At 40.0% G+C, this 14741-nt stretch overlaps 1 protein-coding gene across 1 annotated transcript in view; it reads right to left on the reverse strand.

The window, feature by feature from the left end:
* Nucleotides 1–14741, reverse strand: part of FRMD4B (FERM domain containing 4B) — a 216262-nt gene that overhangs the window by 19350 nt on the left and 182171 nt on the right. The window contains 6 exon segments of the mRNA XM_017859405.1: nucleotides 3262–3487; nucleotides 4634–4753; nucleotides 4843–4976; nucleotides 5863–6004; nucleotides 6535–6673; nucleotides 8676–8752. Of these exon segments, the coding sequence (XP_017714894.1) occupies nucleotides 3262–3487; nucleotides 4634–4753; nucleotides 4843–4976; nucleotides 5863–6004; nucleotides 6535–6673; nucleotides 8676–8752 (838 nt within the window).

Genomic DNA, 14741 nt, shown 5'->3' on the forward strand with positions numbered 1-14741 from the left:
TTTCTTTTCTTTTTTTTTCTTGTTTGTTTTTAGGACAGGGTCTCATTCTGTTGCCCAGGCTGGAGTGCAATGGTGCGATCATGGCTCACTGCAGCCTCAATCTCCTGCGCTTAAGCAATCCTCCCGCCTCAGCCTTCTGAGTAGCTGAAATTACAGGTACACAGCACCACGCTTGGCTAATTTTTTGGATTTTTAGTAAAGATAGGGTATCACCATTTGGCCAGGCTGGTCTTGAACTCCGGGGCTCAAGCGATCTGCCTGCCTAGGCCTCCCAAAGTACTGGGATTAAAGGTGTGAATCACTATGACTGGCCAAGCTTTTCAACAGGTTTCTCAACAGTGGCACTACTGACATTTTGAACTGGATAATCCTCTGTCCTGGGGAACTGTCCTGTGCATTATAGGATTTCCAGCCTCCCTGGTTGAGAACCACTGAATTAGGTTTAAGTCTTGGTTTTGCCATTTATCGACTATGAGACTTTGGGCAAATTAATCTGTATCACCTGGCTCAACCCCACAATGGGGATAACAGCAGTACCTATCACGTAGTGCTGGGGTGAGGCGTTAGAATAACGGATGTAAAGCCCCAGCCCAGCTCCCAGCATTACATGGCAAATGCTCAGTAAATGTTAGCTAGACTTAAATCTTTAGTTACCTAGACACTGCGTTCTGGTTGGCAATGGCCATAACACTCTGACTATTGCTGGTATCCATCAAATGTTAAAGAACATGGCCGGGTGCGGTGACTCACAGCTGTAATCTCAGCACTTCGAGAGGCCGAGGTTGGCAGATGACTAGAGGTCAGGAATTTGAGACCTGGCCAACACAGTGAAACACTGTCTCTACTAAAAATAAAAAAATTAGCCAAGCATGGTGGTGCATGCCTGTAACCCCAGCTATTTGGGAGGCTGAGGCAGAAGAACTGCTTGAACCTGGGAGGCAGAGGTTGCAGTGAGCCAAGATCATGCCACTGCACTCCAACCTGGGCAGCAGAGAGAGCTCTGTCTCAAAAGAAAACAAAACAAAACAAAAAACAAACAAACAAAAAAACCCCACAAACATATTCAGTAAAGATAAGTATCTCAGATGCATTGATCTGCATTTGCAAATCATTCCATATTCAGTTGAGTGCTTTGGCACAAATTCCTAGGCAAATATAATCCTTCAATGTAAATTTCAAAACCATTATGAAGGGAAGCTCTCCAACCAATCTCTAATGTTAAGCTGTATCAGAGACAAGTGAACTCTCTATTAGACACACAGTGGAGCTTGAAGGCAAGGTGCCAGTATAGTCAGCTGTCAGGCATACTTTCACTGTAAAGGAGACCATTTGAATTTTGCACAGTTTGAGGATGAATGGGCCATAGCAAATGGTCATGAAGTTAAGCACAATGCTAATAACCCATATCTGTAGGTCCAGAAATTAACCACCCCCAAGGCCACATGGATTTCACGTTCAGTCAAAGCTACTCTACATTCTCCAGCTGTAGTGGACTAACACTTGTGTGTTGATGCTGTACATTCCCTTTCCAAAAGCAACGTCTGCTTTGTAAATCATATGCTCTACACCCAAGTATATTCTAAACTCACTTACCTTATTTAATCAAATCTAAGATATATATTTTAAGTACCAGTAAAAAATAAATTAATTGAAAAAGTACTGCCAAGTATGATTGTAACACACCATCTAGTGTGTTAAGAACTATCCCAAGACTGGGCGTGGTGGCTCACACCTGCAATCCCAGCACTTTGGGAGGCTGAGGCGGGAGGATTGCTTGAGCTCAGGAGTTTGAGACCAGCCTGGGCAACACAGTGAATCCCCATGTCTACAAAACATTAGCCGGGCATGGTGGTGTGCGCCTATAGTCCCAGCTACTAGGGAGGCTGAGGCAGGAGGATCACTGGAGCCCAGGAAGTCGAGGCTGCGGTGAGGTTTGATGGTAGCACTGCACTCCAGCTTGGGCCACAGAGAGAGATTCTTTCTCAAAACAAAACAAAAAAAAAAACCCCACAAAACTATCCCAATTTCATAGACGTTAAAATGTAAAGAAAAAAAACTCTTAGAATCAAAAAAATACAATCATATTTCAATCACCAGGCTGAAAACCATGCCAATAAACATGTAAGGTCAATTGGACTTTAAATCTACCTGGGATTTCTCAGTTTACTTTTTTTTCTGAAAATGAAAGTCATAAATACATAATGTTGAGAACTTGGAAAATACAGAAGAACATTAAGAAGAAAATTAAGTTACTTGAAATTTCACAACTATTAGTATTTTGAAATATTTATTGGCCAGTCTGTGTGTGTGCATGTTTCTATAAAATTGGGATCATGTTGTGGTAACAATTTTATATCTGGTTTTTCTGCATTTCATGTTATATCATGACCATTTGCCTATATCTTTATTTTTTAATTATGTTTACTTTTCTTTTCTTTTTTTTTTAGACAGGGTCTTGCCCTGTCACCCAGGCTGCAGTGCAATGGTGCAATCATAGCTCACTGCAGCCCCGACTGCCTGGGCTCAAATGATCCTCCCATTTCAGCCTCCCCTGTGGCTGGGACTATAGGTGTGCACCACCATGCCTGGCTAATTCTTAAAATATTTTTTGAAGAGATGGGGTTTCACCATGCTTCCTAGAGCGGTCTCAAAATCCTTAGCTCAAGTGATCTGCTCACCTAAGCCTCCCAAAGTGCTGGCATTATAGGTGTGGAGCTCTGTGCCCGTGCTGCCCATATCTTTAAATAGCCTTCATAAATTACAGAAATTTTTAATCAAGTTTACATACTTACAAAACTGAAATTCCAAACAATTTTTATTCTAAGAAACTTAGTTTTGTCAGGCACAGTGGCTCATGCCTGTAATCCCAGCACTTTGGGAGGCCGAGGAGGGTGGATCACCTGAGATCAGGAGTTTGAGACCAGCCTGACCAAGATAGAGAAACCCCGTCTCTACCAAAAATACAAAATTAGCTGAGTGTGGTGGTGCATGCTTATAACCCCAGCTACTTGGGAGGCTGAGACAGGACAATCACTTGAACCCGGGAGGTGGAGGTTGCAGTGAGCCGAGATTGCCCCATTGCACTCCAGCCTGGGCAACAAGAGTGAAAGTCTGTCTACAAATAAAAAAGAAAACTTAGTTTTGATCATCTGGTTCTTCTTTCTATCTCTCACCAAATTAACTGGTAACTGGTTTGGACACGCTACATACCATTAAGTATTGATTCGGGGACTCAAAAAACAAACCTTATGTATTACTAACCTGGTAACACTGTTGCTTTCTGGCTGGGTTTCTTTCCACACCTAATTCGGTATTCGTTTATTGCATTTTCAATCTCCTGAAGCTTTTTTACCGCATCTGTGTAATCTTGCTTTCGCTTTTTCTTCACAGTTTTACAAAGGTCTGGCTCATTGGCAAGTTTCTTTGCAGCTTCCACCAGCTTTTGTTGTATTAGAAAATTACTCTCCAGTTCTTGCAAAGCAGGATCCTGCATTTATACAATGATAGTTTTATTTTTATGGACACATACGACCCACTCTTACATGCATTGTGTAATAAAACTTCCTGTGCACTTTCTTGAACCAGTTGTTCTTGGAGAACACTGTCTTCCCAAATTTTACTGCATAGACATCCTTGTCAAACACTTTCCTTTACCCGTCTTAACTTGAACTTCTCATTAGTCCAAACCTCTTCCCTGTTCAAGGAAGGGAATGGCCTTTCATTCATTCAGTTGGTTGGGAGAAGATCACTGTTTTTATGGATATATTCTTAACTCAAAGCTCATGGACGCAGAAGGTTATATTCATATGCATAGCTTTAGAGACAGATAAATTTGGGATTGATCTTCTTCCTGGTAATTCCTGGTTGCATGACCCTGGATACACAGTTTCATCTTTTAATGCTTCAGTTTTTTTCATTTGTAAAATGAAGATAACACCTACCTATGAAAGTAGGATGAGGATTAAATGAGATAATACATGTGCATTGCTTAGCTCAGAGATGGGTACACAGTGAGCACTCAATAGATAGCAAAGATTTCCAAAGAAGAAAACAGATATAATTTTCTAAAGCTAAGATGGTCAAATTTCTACAAGAAACATAGGTATGGTCATATTGGCTGATGACATGCAAATGAGAAAGTATTATACATTCTATATTGGCTAACAAATATTTTAACTTGATTGTAACTCAGTGCTGTGCACGTATTATCTCATTTAATGCTCACTGGATCCCTTGGAGGGAAGTCCAATCATTACCCCCATTTTACAGATGAGGAAAACTGAGGCCTGAGAATTGAGACTTTAGAGAGGCTAAACTATTTGCCAAAGGCTATTATTTAGTTTTAAGTAAATGAACCTAAGCTGGAGTTCTTAATTCTTATAATACTGCCTCTCAATTGAGAAACATTTGGAGTTCACTGAATGCTGTCTATAATTTGGGGAGTAAAGTAGTGAGAACTCAATTTTGACTGGAGTGGGCATGAAAGAAAAAGTTCAGTTTGGTCTAAACAATCCATCTCTGCTGGTGAGATAACATACAGCAGAGACTCAAAAACCAAAGGAAAAAGTCCACTACACTCAGATAGCTTTCCTGTCTCAGGATTAATTGAAAGGCTCAGAGGCATTGTTCATACCTCTTCACTCGGCAGCAAGTTGTCATCTAATTTGAAGGCAGTACCCACACGTCTTCTGACCTGAGGAGGCTTCTCGCCTACGTTCAGGGGATACTCCTTTGGCATTTTGCCTGTGAGCTCCTGTAAAACAGGACAGAATCAAGAGCGGATGATTGACACTGGCCAAAGTTGTCAAACACAATTCGATGAGCCCAAAAAAGCAGACTCACAGCCTCCCGCAGACAGATCTTCTTAAGCTCCTCAACTTTTTTCAGAAGTTTTTCTTGTAATAGTTTCTCCTTCTTCTTTAGTTCAAGGATTTTTTCTCTCTTTTGCTCCTCACTAACTTCTGAGTCTTGAGAACCTAGGGAATGAGGGAAGGGCAGGGAAGGTTTATACAAGGGATGTTTCCTTCCTTTTGAAGGGACAAAGGATTTTTAAGCTAAAGCAGCTATTAAATGGTAGTTTATTTCTTTTCTCCTTGTTTCTCAACATAATAAAAGGAAACTAGAAAACATTTTCTCATTCTTCTGGGTATCAAACAGAATCTGGTAAGAAAATGTGCCTTTTTGCATCCTGGCTCAGTCATTTTGGGGGTAATGATAAAATGTTTAATGTCCCAGACACACCCAAGGAAATTTTTCATCTTTCTGAGCAGAAGAGAAGGTAAGATGGTCCTTGAAGAGTTGTTTCAAGTGTTCTTTTAGAAAGTAAGCAAGCAAGGAAAAGAAAAATCTGTGTGAAGGAAGGTCATGCTTCAGATTCACAAGTTGACAGTGAGATTTAGATGGGACGAATCATTTTAGTAAAGTTACATATAGTTAATGATAAGAGATTCCAGAATTTTTACAGAGGAAGGGCTTAGGGGAAGCTATCACATTTGAGGGGTATGCTTGTAATCATGTTTGTGCAGCATTTTATATTGCAAGGAGAATTAGACAATTATCTGTATCAAAAACTAATTGCTGGAAAAAGCAGCTGCTGTGGAATATGTTCTTTCAAGCCACACCAAGGAACTCACCATCCTTGTATCTCATATGACATGCACAACCTATTTATAATTTGACTTTCTACATATTCTTTAAAAACTTAGCCTTAAAATTTTATTCAAAGCTGTTGCATACATATTTATTGATATGCTTATTTATTTCCAAAAGAATGGATTAAAAGATGAATTTAGAAGTGGTTTATGAACGAAAAAACAAACAAAATAAAGATGGCTTGCACATTCTCTAACCCCAAGATGTTACCTGAGGAGATTAAACTGCCATTGCTTGCCATGATGAACTGACTTTTCGCCTCCAGTGTCACCAGCTTGGAGGCCCTTTGTGTTCCTGTCTCTGTCAAATCCATTGCAATCTCGTCTAAACTCCTGGCTGAAGGAATTTTTGCCTAAGAGGTATACAACAATGAAACAGAATTAACTCAAACACACTTCAAATTAATAAAACAATTAAGTTAATATACAATAAAAATATCAACACAGAGGATAATTTAGAATTTTCACATATTCCAGTGGCATTCTTCAGACCAAAAAAAAAAAAAAAAAAAAAAAAAAACAAAACAAAAGCCCACAAGCCTTAAGCTTTGTAGTTAAAATGTTTTAATAACTATACATGATTTTCTCATGGTGTGGTTCAGTTACTAACTTTAAAATGTCACCGGCACCATCACCACCAGCAGTGTCACCAGTATATACAAACATGTATGGCAACAAGCTGGCCAGTCTTACAACTTATAAAGCAGCTTATATATTGTCCATCATTTAAACATATAAAAAATCTGAAATAGTTGGAAGTTAAACATAAAAAAAACTCAGAGAGCAAAAATATATGTGCTTGGATCTTTTGTGAGAAGGCTTATCTTCTAAACAGAATGCAAAATGGGAATCTGTCCCTATAGAAATGATGCCAGTTACTTACTTTGCTTTGTTTCCTGTCCAGGTAAAACTGATGCTGACTAATTGCCATTACCCAAATGGACTTGATGAGAGAAGAGTTAGCATACCATGTTTGCACAAAGAGGCCACTTTGCCCAAAGGTTCTTCTTGAAACTGAAATCCTGAAAAATTTAAGAAAGCACTCAAATAATTCCCCTCTGGCCCAGCATGATGCAAAATGTACCCTGCGAGCAGCATTGTAACAAGGCATGTTCCTCTTACTTGTCTTCTGTTGCAAAAACTCTTATGCAAATGGCGACCAAGTTTCTGATTTTCTCCTTTTACAACAAAACAATTCAGACCTAAGTAATCTCTTTCTGGATAAACAGCATGTTTAAAAACACATACACATGAACTCAAAAGCTGATAAAGAATCAGTCAAATTAGAGATTATACAAAAACTTTTAGTTAGAAACTCTAAGGATGTATAGCCATCACAAGTGGTAAGGAATAAATGGGATAAGATTTTTTAAAATTAATTAATTTATTTATTTATTTTGAGATGGAGTCTCGCTCTGTCGCCCAGGCTGGAGTGCAGTGGCGCAATCTCGGCTCACTACAAGCTCCGCCTCCTGGATTCACGCCATTCTCCTGCCTCAGCCTCCTGAGTAGCTGGGGCTACAGGCGCCCAACACCACGCCTGGCTAATTTTTTGTATATTTAGTAGAGACGGGGTTTCAGTGTGTTAGCCAGGATGGTCTTGATCTCCTGACCTCAGGCGATCCGCCCACCTTGGCCTCCCAAAGTGCTGGGATTACAGGCGTGAGCCACTGCGCCCGACCGGGATAAGATTTTAAAGATGCAGCAACCAAGTGTGAAATGAGCACCTAATTCAAGGTAAAAGAGCATTTCAAATCTAGGTAGATTTGGCTGGCTCTGACATTATCAGATAATGCACTTAATGATAATGGCTGAAAATATGCAAGTCCAAAACTGTCCAGAGTGCTGCTTGTACACCAGATGGAAAAAGGAAAGGGGAGGGGGGAGAAGGAGAAGGAGGAGAAGGAGGAGGAGGAGGAGGAGGAGGAGGAGGGAGAGGGGAAGAGGGAAAGGAGGGTAGAAGGGAGGGAGGGGGAGTGAAAGAGAGAGAGAAAGAGAGAGAGAACAGGCAAGAGGCAGACAGACTGTGTGTGTATGATGTGTTACTAATGTTCTTCTGTAGCAATTTTGCTTATCTCTTCAGGTCACCTTTTTATCACAGGTATTTCCTCCCATCCCTCTGGCCTCTAACCATCCATAACCATCTTGGGACTGAAAAGTTCCCACTAAGGACTGATTAATAATTTCTCTTAAGGCCAGGTGCCATGGTTCAGCACTTTGGGAGGCCGAGGCGGGTGGATCACCTGAGGTCAGGAGTTCAAGACCAGCCTGGTGAAAGCCTGTCTCTACTAAAAACACAAAAATTAGCTTGGTGTGGTGGTGCATGCCTGTACTCCCAGCTACTTGGGAGGCTGAGGCATGAGCATCATTTGACCTGGGAGGTAGAGGTTGCAGTGAGTCAAGATTGCACCACTGCACTGCAGTCTGGGTGACAGAGTGAGACTCTGTCTTGGCAGGGGGGTGGGGGAGAAGAATTTCTCCTAAGATATTTGAGAACCAACATCCTGACTTCAGTTAATGTTGATAACTTGGCTTTTTTTTCTTTTTTTTTTAATGACCAAGAACACCAACATTTTAAATGAGCAAAAGATCTGAATAGACATTTCTCTACTAAAGATATATGAATAGCTGAGAAGCACATGAAAAGGTGCTCAGTCATCATTAGTCACGAGGGAAATGCAAATCAAAACCACAAGAAGGTACCACTTCAACCCACTAGGATGGCATAAACTATACATGCACACAAAACTAAAAGTAACAAGTGTCAGTGAGGATGTGTCGGCTTTGGAACCACATATACTGCTGCTTGGGATGTAAAATGGTGCAGCACTTTGAAAAACAGCCTTGCTTGCTGTTCATCAAAGGGTTAAAGATAGTTACCATTTGATCCAGCAGTTCCACTCCTAGGTATATACCCAAGAGAAATGAAAACATATGTTCATATAAAAACATGTACACAAATGTTGATAGCAGCATTATTTGTACAGTAACTGGGTCACACTGAGAAAAGTCTTTGATCCTCACCTTCGTGGATCATGAACTTCAACAGCGAATTTTTTCTCTCGGAAATATAAGTTCTCCAGCTGTTTCCATTGGAATAACTAAAGAAAACAGAAAAGCCAGGCAGTGTTATTTATTCTTATTTTTACTCAGTCTATAAATCAGCTTAATAATCAAACAATTATAAGTTCCAAGAAGGTACACTGATACGATGAAGTATGAATATGTGATTCAGCCTTTTTACAAATCAACTATGACCTGAAACCATTTTATTCCTTCTTCTGACAGCAATCTTTAACTAATAAGATTCACCTCGCCAATAAATCTTCCTTGAACAATAAAACCAACCATCTGTGGAAGAACATGTACACTATTTTTCCTCTGACTCAACTATATAATAAGGAAATCTGCACAGATTCCAGTAAGCACCAGCCTTCTCAAAGATGTTGATTTCATAGTTAAATGGAAAGATATTCAAAGGGATATTTCAATAACATCAGAGACTGAATTTCAAAAGAATGCAAAGTGAAAGTAAAACGGAACCCCTATGCAGGGGTGATTCTCTGAGATACCAGTTTCCTACCTATGAAGAGAGTTCCCCTAAATGCCACGGAAACCTAGCACCAGTAATTGGGGGCAGAGAAGGGGTAGGAGGGAACACCAGAGCCTCTTCTTGGTTTCTGAGCTAGAACCTCCAGTTTTTGAACATAGCTCCCAATGTCTGCACACTCTGATATAGACACTACTGATAGTCTATTGCTGTTGTCAGTTTGATTGGGAGAAACAAACTACTAGCAATGTGCATTTGAAAACCAAATAATTTGATAGAAAGCGGCTCATTCACAGAATTGAGGATGCCTTGCTGTGTTTTCTGGACTGTTTCCTAAGCTCTTTATAAGACACTGTACTATCCTGAGCCTTGGTTTGTCCTGTCAACTTAGACTTCATGGTCAAATTCCTCTTCTCTGCCCCCAGACTTGATTAGGAAAATAACAGCACAGAGGTTTCATTATATTATTAGACTTTGGCTGGATTTTAAATTACATTCAAAGAATCTTACAAGATTATTTTTAATAGTCTAAATAATAAGCACTTCTCTGCAATGCACTATCAGCAAAACTATTTCCTGACATACAGGAACCCAGGCTTTTCACAGACATGTAAACCTCATCATGTAAAGGAACAAAATGAGCTGAAGGTTTCTATACATACACTGGCATGGGAAAAAAAGTGTTCAGACTGGACCCCCCAATTTCAAACAGTGTAATAAACCAGTACTCCCTAAAAACACAGCCCTCCGTGGTCTGCACACATGGCTGTCTATAACCACAACACTCACTCAGGTTCAAAGAGGAATTAATAGAAGTATAAAGCTACATACCCATTTCTTAAAATCTCCACAAACTTGAGGTTTTCATTTCTTTAAATCCAGAGGTTCCAAAAATGGGACAGAAATGTGAGGGAAAACCTCAGGGTTCTTCCAACCTCCCCCTCCCAGACGGCAGCTCCGGTGAGTTCTGAACTGAGTTTCATAAGACACTTAGGTGTAACTCAATTTCACAAACTGAGCCTCCCACGGCTGACACACTACTGACATCAGCAACTCTACCGAGTGACACCTCCCTAATTCTACTCTTTCCTCCCATCAGGGAGAGGAGGGCAAAGTTCTCAGTGGCAGATTTTCCCAGAAAAGAGATCTTTCTAAAATGGGGGGCAGTTGGGATTTGCCCGATACTTCCTGGGAAGTAAGTTGCTTTGAATCCAAGGACAAATTTCACTGGAGGCTGTTTTTGGAAGACATTTCTACCCTAGTTTACTCACCCTGGACATGAACAGGTTCTACAGGAAGAGTTACAATGCAGCTCAGCTGTGTTTTCCTTCGTGTCCATTCCCACACACATAAAAACCAGGGCTGGACTTGAAACATGATCTCTGAAAGTCACCACCTCCCCCTCTTATCACTTACAAATGTGAAACCCTAGCGCTTTGGACTCCATTCAGCCTGTCCCTGCATTGAGAGCAAATATGCTCCCTGCAAGGAAAAACTCTACTTAAAAGGTGAAGGACTTCGGCTTAGAGAATTTGAAATAATTAGATTGTAACTGGATTTGCACAAGGTTATGGGAACAAGGCTGGGTTTTAAGTATGAAAGGCAGAGAGCAGTTCATTTCCCCGCCTGAAATCTTAAAAGTTTGTGCAAAGTATGATTTCATATATGTGCATATAATAGTATAAATGTGGATTGGAATGGTACAAAATTCAGTGATTGCTTCTGTGGGCAGATGGTATGAAGGGTACGTTGTACAGAAACTTCAATATCACTAGCAATGTTTTCTTTTATTAATAAAAATAGGATGAAGTAAGTATGACAAAATATTAGTAACATCTATTTAAGTGGTTGTACAGGTATTGTCATATTTTTAGGACTCTTGGAATTTCTCAAAATTAAAATAATAAAAGTTTATATATAAAAAATGAATATAGGTTGGTCTATTTTATACAAGAGTGAGATTTTCACTGTCAAATGAGTTGTAATAATGAGTTGTAAGCTCCCTGTTTTAAACATTAAATATTATTACCATTTTAATTCTTTTCAATGTTTGAAGTTGCTAGGAAAATATTTCTCATTGTAGTGGTACTTGATCTAGCTGGCAGCTGGATATAAGCTGGCTTTTCTTTTGAAATTGCTGAAATCATTCTCCTATTGTGTTTTTTACTTCTGGACTCTTCATATCCAACGGCCAGGATGCAGCTCTAAAAACGGCAATGGAGCTGAGGTGAATTCATTTGCTGAAAGATTGCTCATGCACCTTGCCTCAGACAGCACCTGGCACAGGGCAGGCAGTTGAACGGTGTTCATTCTCCTCCCTTTCTCCAGTGTTTATCTTAGAAGATAAATAAAAGGCACCCTCTGGTCAAAATCATGATGGGGCCGGGTGCGGTGGTTTGGTCAGGCGCAGTAGCTCATGCCTACAATCCCAGCACTTTGGGAAGCCGAGGTGGCTGGATCACTTGAGGTCAGGAGTTCGGGACCAGCCTGACCAACATGGTAAAACCCCATGTCTACCAAAAATACAAAAACTAGCTGGGTATGGTGCGAGAGCCTATAATCTCAGCTATTTGAGAGGCTGAGGCAGGAGAATCACTTGAACCAGGTAGGCGGAGGTTGCAGTGAGCTGAGATCGCACCATTGCACTTCAACCCGGGCAACGAGAATGAAAACCCATCTCAAAAACAAGAACAGGCACGAGGGGATTTCAGACTAACGATCTGTATTTGAAGAAAGAGATCAAAGTTTAAAGGAAGATACAAGGAAGCTAAGTATGCTTCCCATTTGCTATTATTTGGACAATATTGGTGCCCATATAGGGTAGCACTATTACATATATGTATGTGTGTGTATATATATATAAAATATATGCATGTGTATGTACAAATACACTTGCAATTTTCATATTAAAACAGAAAATGTATTTTGCCCAAACCAAAATTTCACTCTTGGAAATAAAAAAAAAAAAAGAGGAGCTTTATTTGTCCTGGATTACAATTAAGAGTATGGAACTAGAATGTTTTCTACAGTGATCATTATATAAGCATAATAATAATTAATGAGTATTTGTTATTGTCTATGTGGCACCTGCTAGTAGCTAAGAGTTTGAACACTATGTTGTTTTTAGATAAAATTTATGCTGCTAGTGATGAAAGGGAAGTAGTTGCAAGGTGAAAATAAAACTATAAATTAGGTCTTCTAGATTTCTTTCTGCTCTACACTCATCTTGAATGATCAGTTGTGCCCTCTGGTATCAAAAGAAGGAAGTAAAGAGTGACCGAAGAATAATATCTGGGATTACTTTGCAATTGCAAAAGTAAATAGACAGATAAAATATTAAAAGAGGAGCAACATAAATAACATTAACAAAGAGATAATCAAGAAATTACAACAGGAGGAGAATTTATCTTAAGGTTACAAATCTTATCTTAAAAAAATAAAGTGTCAAAAATTTAAAACTGACACAGAAGATAGTGCTGGAATCCAGCCGTATTTTGAAACTGAGCTATATAAAATATTGTAATCACAAGAAATTCCCTTAATCCTAAGATAAAGTGAAAAAAGATTGATGGTTTTAGAATAATTTGCTGCAGATGATTATACTTTATTTAATGAAACGAATGTGCAGAATATTTAAGCCACTTTGTTGAAATCTATAATTAATAGTTAGATTCCACTCGAAGAACTACAAGAAATCACCTCTGCCCTATCCCAACCCGCTATTACAATGGTTCCTAAATATCTGAGGCTACTGTCAAACTTCAGCCAAAAAAAAAAAAATATATATATATATATACACACACATATATACACACACACTATAAGGAAAAGCAGAAGGACCTTCCGGAGACACGGTACTTGTATTTCAGATATGTATTTCAGTAGCTTTGGGAGTCATTCCTTCCTTTTAATCAACAGATATTTCTTGAGTGCCGTGTATGTTCGAGGTCTTGTTCTTGTCAGCAAGTAATGGACAGAGCCCCTCCATTGTGGGGCTCACAAGAACCAAATGAACCAAGTCAGATTGCCTTGGTTAGCATTCTGGTACTGCCACTTATCGCTGTGTGGTATTTGGCAAGCTGCTTAATTTTCCTGAATCTCAGTGTATGCATCTGTAAAATGGGACCACTAACACCCACCTCAGAGAGTTGCCAGAAGGGGTCAGGGAAACTATGTTTGCAAAGCACTTAGCCCAGTGCCTGGCTCAGAATCAAAATTCAGTAAGCGATAAAGTCAGCTGTATTTGTAATGAAGAACTCTCAGTTCACCTCTCCAACTTTATCACATGGAGGGCAGTCACTTAATAGCAGAAACAAAAGCAAAAACTGCTGTCTGGATCCCACATCTTTCCATTGTTGGGAAACAGTTGGGTTATTCGGTTAACATATCTGTGTCACTCAGATTTCCAATTCTGTGAGTTTCGGGCTTTATAAAAGCTGGCTGCTCTATTTCTGTTTATTTCATTGGGGGTTTCCTGATACACCCTCTAGGTAGGAAATTTGCTCACTGTTTCTGTATCGTGGAGGACATAAATGAGGAGGGAGGGGCTGGTCACGGCACACCCCACAGGCAGACAAAGCAAACTCCCTCCTGCCCTGAGTACCCAGGAAAGGAGGAATGTGCCCCAGCATGTACAAAAATGCTGAGGAGTGTGTGCCTGCCACATGCTAGGAGGACCTCCCTGGGGGCATGAAAGACCCAGGGAAAGCCTTGGACAAAAGGATCAAACTGTCTTTTTAAATCTTGATGAAATGAAAGTAGATGCCACCTAAAGGTTTCACACTAGGCCAGGACAGGAAAGACGTCAGGAGAGGCTTGGCTTTTTAATGGCAACTCACAGTACCTATAGGTTAATCATTTAACTGCAAATTCACCTGGAAATGACTAAACTTGAGACAGTCACAGCTGCAGTGTATGACGGTACATTAGTGACTCACATGGTGGGGGATCCCCCTGCTATTATTACTTGAAGCCAAACAAAATCACTGTATTATTGATTTATTCTTTTTTCATTTTGAAAGACTACACGTGATGCATATACTGTTAGTACCTTCCAGAATTTCACAGAAGTATAGGCTTCTATAAAGCCCAATTGATCTACTTTCTTTCCATCAAATGTTTATCTGACAAAGTCTCTGCCCTCAAGGAGGGTACAGGCTATCGAAGAGACAGTCATACAACAAATACACACAGTTAACACCAACAGTGCCAGCTGGCATAAACTAAGTGCTCAGCTGTAACACTAAGATGTTGCATCTATTATCTTACTGAGTCTTCCCAACAACCACACGGGGCAGTACCATTTTAGCCTCACTGTGCAGAAGAGAAAAACTGAGGCTCAGAGAGGTTTAAGTAAATTGGCCAAGGTCACACAGCTAAATAGGGGCAGATATTGACACATAAATACAGCCAGGCTCCAAGATCCCCAGTGTGTAACCACAGCATGCCATCTCACCTTTTTCACCTGGGAAGAGTGCTATACGGGCATCTGTTATGTTTTCACAAAAAAAAAAAGCAAAAGAGGGGCCGGGCGCGGTGGC

This window comes from Rhinopithecus bieti, unplaced genomic scaffold, assembly GCF_001698545.2.
Source record: "Rhinopithecus bieti isolate Rb0 unplaced genomic scaffold, ASM169854v2 scaffold_47418, whole genome shotgun sequence".
NCBI lineage: Eukaryota > Metazoa > Chordata > Mammalia > Primates > Cercopithecidae > Rhinopithecus > Rhinopithecus bieti.